This window comes from Myxocyprinus asiaticus, chromosome 31 (assembly GCF_019703515.2).
Source record: "Myxocyprinus asiaticus isolate MX2 ecotype Aquarium Trade chromosome 31, UBuf_Myxa_2, whole genome shotgun sequence".
NCBI classification, from domain to species: Eukaryota; Metazoa; Chordata; class Actinopteri; order Cypriniformes; family Catostomidae; genus Myxocyprinus; species Myxocyprinus asiaticus.
The window spans coordinates 34,326,784-34,332,400 of NC_059374.1; the positions used below are offsets into that span (position 1 = coordinate 34,326,784).

The window sequence follows — 5,617 nt, forward strand, 5'->3', positions numbered from 1 at the left end:
CAATAAAATGCAAAGTAATCTCTTCAGTAATCAAAATACTTTTTGAATGTAACTGTATTCTAATTACCAATGATTTAAATTGTAACTGTAGAGGAATACAGTTACTTATATTTTGTATTTTAAATACATAATCCCGTTACAGGTATTCCGTTACTCCCCAACCCTGTATGTATATATACATTTCCAGCAAAATGACACCATTTCAGTATCTGTATGACTATGTGCCCATGTTTATGTTTTGTTCTGAGGGAAAGATTCTGCACATCTGTTGAGGTCATTAAAGCTCATGCTCATTTCCTCTTGTGTCTCAAAACAGCAGCTCTCTCTGGTTCCACTTTAGTGGTCCTCTGAAACAAAGAGCCCTTGATATTTCTTCACGCCCTGATTAACCATGAAAGAATTACCGATTTCAGACAGATTAAGTTACAATACAGTATTTCCCTAAAAAAAACAAAAAAAAAACTGTAAGAATGACATCTGCCATATGCTAGAATCAAACTTGCACAACCAATGGATATGTTGTAAGCTAGCCTATACACATTTTGGGACTACTTTTAAGCTGTAGTAGCACAGGTTGTGTTGAAGCATAGAACCATCTATTATAACTATTACATTAATTTTTCAATCCACATACACAGACAATTGTGTGAATGAGAGGGGGAATTGGGTTAGTGGTAGTCTGAAAACTCTGAGCTGGAATTTCATTGAGGAGGGGGGAAATTCTCAAAACATCTGCAGAATCCATTTCCTCACATTTCTTGGGATCAGCAAAGTGAATAATATAATATATGAGAGGACAGTTCCTATAAACAGCAATAACATAGACTTAAACAAGGTCAGATGTTTGGCAGAAAGTTAGCTGCGGTCACCGTTCATTTTCATTGCTGCTTTTCTCCATTCAGTGAAAGTGAACGATGACTCAGACTGTCATTCTGCATGATATATCCTTTTGTTCCAAAAAAAAAGAAGAAGAAGAAAAAAAAGAAAGATAGTCATACAGGTTTGAAACAACATGAGGGTTAGTAAACGATGACAGAATTTTCATTTTTGAGTGAACTGTCCCTGTGTGTTTAAATAACTTTTGGAGCCATTGCATGCTTGTTCGTGTATTTTCATTTCCAAACATCATAAAAACAAAAGGCAATACCGACAACCACAAGCATACACGTCACACACCCCTGAAAACATACATTCCTCACTTAGTATTTTCCCAGCTGTTGTGTCTGGCAGTACCGTGTCTCTTCAGCAGGGGTGCATGTGAGCATGGTGCAATATTCTGTCCAAACACATTTTCTCCTGCAGTCTCAGTCATTCTGGTTAATGCTTGTAAGAGTGTGGATATGAAAATGGGAGTGCTTTGCTCTATGTCCATGCAGCTCTTGCTGGTAACACTGGCCATTCTGGCTGGGACCTGCCTGGGAGGGTCCGATGGGCCCCGTGGGGTGGCTCTGCCTTTTGTCTTTGACCCCAAAGCAACGTGTGACCCACCTTGTAAACATGCTGGCATCTGCATCCGAAACAACACCTGCTTCTGCACAAGAGGATATGAGGGAGAGACCTGCCAATATGGTGATGTTTTCAATTACTTGAAGTTCTGCAGTGGAATTGAGTGGGTGGTGTGTGTGTGTGTGTGTGTGTGTGTGTGTGTGTGTGTAGAAACCTTTCAAATAATTCTGTACTATCTGCTTAAATACTGTATTATGAGCAACAATTGTGAGGATGGGTTTAAAGAAAATTTCACTAAAAATATATATTCTTTGTTAAGAGATATTCTTGCTGTACAAACTGTGGGGTCCAAATGTCTGAGACCACACTGAAAATCTGGGATTCGTTTTTTTTTTTTATTCAAAATGTAAAGAAATGTTATGACTTAAAATATGAAATATTTTAGATTCGAGGTCAGTAATCAAATAAGCAAATTTGTGACATTAACTACGTTAACTCCTTTGTACGAAAGGTCAGATTTCCTGTCTTCCATTGAAGCACACAAGATGCTCTTTGGAACATTCTCAAATCATGCTGGATAACATGGGTCATCAGGTTTTGCACAAATGTATGGAGTCCAGTTCGAGTGCTTGCTGTCACTAAAGCAAAAACGGGATATACCAAAAACTAAGAAACTTAAAAAATAAATTTTCAACTTTCCACTTGCATTGTTACACTGATAATACACACACACACACACACACACACACACACACACACATATATATATATATGGGTCAGTGACGTGACGCGTCATTTTTTTGTCCACGTCTAATAAATGATTCAAAAATGCATTACGAATGCAATTCACCTACAATGATTACTTGAATACACTCCTTCTATGATGAACATGTTTTCAGTTACTGAGTTCAAAGTAATTTAGATTTTTTTTCAGGGGCTTAAAGTAAAACATGCCATGTGGTGTAACCAACCAGAGACAGTAAAAAATAAATAAATGAAAAAAAAAAGACTCATTAAAAGCTGAAATTCTTTTAAAAAAGAAATGTTGGCATGAGTTGTGCTGAATAGTCTTTTATTATTATTTCTTAAAAAAATAAATAAATAAATAAATAAGCATTGAAAATTTTTATTTTAAAATATTATTAATTTCTGAAAAAAAAAAACAAAAAAAAAAACAATTCTCCACCAAATCAAAGTCATGTGGTGTAACCAACATCTAGGTGTTGTCATGTGACAAAAAAAACAAAAAACAAAAAAAAGCATAGAAGACCTCTTGAGACCCACAAATCATATAATTAAATATAAATATTTTGACATTTTTTATGAAAAGGCACATTTTGTTCAGGTCAGTTGGTGTAACCATGAGAAAACTTATTGATATTCTTGACTAAAAATTCATGATATTTCTAAAAAATAGTTTTTCACCTTAAACATATGTTTGAAAACTTTTTGTATTCAAATGCAAGGAAAGTATTGAATACATTTTACATGAAGTTTACACTACATTACATAAAAAGAAATAATAATAATAAAAAAAAAGAATATGCAGAAAATGCTGCAAAAACAACATGAAGTCAAAGATTACATGTCTACAAACTTGACACGTGTTTTAAAATAAGTTAAAAAAAAATCTAATTTTTATCACCTCAGACAACCTTATTTGTCAGTGACCCATATATACAGTATATGTACACAGTAGACTCATTAGGTAAAAATGCAAAATAGAAGCATTTTTACAAGTGGTTTCAGCCTTTTGGGTCCCACTGTATTTGAGGGGTCAAAACTGACATGATACCTGCATGTTGATTTCAGCAAACTGTTATCCTAAGTGTAAAAATGGTGGCGAGTGTCTTCGACCTGAAAAATGTAGATGCCCTGCAGGATTTGGAGGGAAATATTGTCATAAAGGTACTTTAATTAACTTCTTTCATTTAGAATTAAGAGTTGTATGCACCTTGACCAATAGGGGAATTTTAAGAATTGGCCGATCTCTATGATGTACTCTAGCTTTTGCCTACATTATGGAGACCAGCCAATGGTCCCAACTGAGAAAACGGCTTAATAACAATATTGGTAACACTTTACAATAAGGTTCCATTTGTGTTAACATTAGTCAGCATGAACTAACAATGAACAATACTTTTACAGAATTTATTTATCTTGGCTAATGTTAATTTCAACATATAGTAGTACATTTGTATATCTTAACATTTGTTAATACACTATGAACTAACATGAACTTACAATGAACAATTGTATTTTTATTAAACTAACATGAACAAAGATTAATTATGCTGCAGAAACTATTGTTCATTGTTTGTTTATGATACCTTATGCATTAACTAATGTTAACCAATGGAACCTCATTGTAAAACGTTACCAAAATATTACACTTAAATGTTAGGGTTCTGTTTAAGGCTAGATAGAAAGTATCATTAGCTTAGTATAAAAACAAGAAAACCACATTGAAAATCCCCATCATGATACAAAACAAACGTGTACTGTATGTATATGTGTTTGTATTTGACAGTGGTGTGTGACGGTGGCTGCTGGAACGGTGGCGAGTGCATTGCTGTAAACGGAAAGGCAAACTGCATCTGTCCCTCAAGCTGGACTGGCTCCAAATGCCAAGACGGTTTGTTGAGTTCTTTACATTTCAATTCCATTTAAAATATTGTGTGTTTTCAAAGAGAATATACAAAACATGTATGAAACCATACATACTGTACAAACACCAATTTGCAATCGGCTGAATCGAATTTTGAAGCTCATTCTGTGATTTGCGAATTTTTCTGTTTTTTCCTCAGTATTGAATTATGAACACGTACTCTTGGATTTGTGGTCCAGAGGTTAGTGCAGCAGATATCTGGGTCACAGGTTAATGTCTTTTGGTTGTGTTTCCGTAGCGATATGTCCACAGGGATGCAGGAATGGTGGCAGCTGTGTGGCTCCTGGAATCTGCAGCTGTCCAGAGGGATGGATAGGTGGAGCCTGCCATACAGGTGGGTTACTACATTTTCTGTACATTGAATATTTTCTGTATGTTGTGTATTTTTACTGCTCTAGTGTTGCACTTTACCTCTCATGTGCATAAATCCAAAATTCCAAACCAGTATAACTTTCTTTTTTCCACGGAACACAAAAGGGGCGCAGAATGACAGCCTCAGTCACCATTCACTTTCATTGTATGGGAAAAAAGATGCAAATGAATGGTGACTGAAGCGAACACCTCCTTCTGGTCCACATAAAAAAGCAAGTCATACAGTTTTGGAGCAACATGAGGGTGAATAAACGATGACAGGAGTAACAGTTTTGGGTGAACTCTCCCTTTAAGATTAAAAAAGATGTAGAATGACTGTAAATGACTGCTCATGTCTGCAGCTGTGTGTCAAAAACCGTGCCGGAATGGGGGGAAGTGTGTGTCACCTAACACCTGTCGCTGTCGAGCTCCGTTCTCAGGCCCACAGTGTGAGGAGAGGAAGAAGCTCTTCTGATGTCATCTGACCTCTGACCTCACTGATGACTCTTCAAAGTGGTGCTAAAGTTTCATGTTTGTTTGCTGTACCTCACTGAGCATGTGTTTTCTACATTAACATTGTACATTAATTGACTTTTCTTTTTTTTCCTTTTTTTATTATTAAGTAGTATTTTTAGAAAAACTGTTGAATTTCAATGTTTCAACAATTAAATCAAGATAAAATCCATATTGTGTGTTTGTGATGATTTATTTCCAAATGAGCAATCCTGTTTTTATTTACTGAGAATATGACACTAAAGTCAACTTTTTTAAACTTAAAATGTATTGATTTTGTCAAAATTAAATGCAAATACACTGTTAGATTTCTTAAAACTAATTTTACCTAAAAATAAGAGGAACATATTTGGTAACACTTTCTATAAAGCCCATATTTATAATGCATTGTAAAGGCATTATAATGCATTAGTAATGTCTCATAATACACCTTATATGTTATAACTTCTCATAAATAATCGTAACTTACCTATTCATAATTATACCTTAGAGAATAATGCATTATAAAATAAGCAACATCCAATTTTATCTGCAGAAGTTATTATATATATATATATATATATATATATATATATATATATATATATATATATATATATACACATACACACACATTTGTAATATAAATATTAGGTTTGC

At 34.4% G+C, this 5,617-nt stretch overlaps 1 protein-coding gene across 1 annotated transcript; it reads left to right on the forward strand.

Annotated features, from left to right (window-relative positions):
- The first annotated feature begins 1,328 nt into the window (after positions 1-1,328).
- LOC127422191 (von Willebrand factor D and EGF domain-containing protein-like) lies at positions 1,329-5,141 on the forward strand. The gene is made up of 5 exons (XM_051665521.1): positions 1,329-1,569; positions 3,259-3,354; positions 3,977-4,081; positions 4,353-4,448; positions 4,828-5,141. The coding sequence occupies exons 1-5, from the start codon at positions 1,341-1,343 to the stop codon at positions 4,938-4,940; spliced, it is 639 nt and encodes a 212-aa protein (XP_051521481.1). The 5' UTR covers positions 1,329-1,340; the 3' UTR covers positions 4,941-5,141.
- Positions 5,142-5,617: the final 476 nt, after the last annotated feature.

Bases quoted from the DNA above. Each gene is read 5' to 3' on its own strand.
- LOC127422191 (XM_051665521.1), top strand. From the start codon at position 1,341: ATGAAAATGGGAGTGCTTTGCTCTATGTCCATGCAGCTCTTGCTGGTA. The intron at 3,355-3,976 runs GTACTTTAATTA...TGTATTTGACAG, and splicing joins AGGGAAATATTGTCATAAAG to TGGTGTGTGACGGTGGCTGC. The intron at 4,449-4,827 runs GTGGGTTACTAC...TCATGTCTGCAG, and splicing joins AGGTGGAGCCTGCCATACAG to CTGTGTGTCAAAAACCGTGC.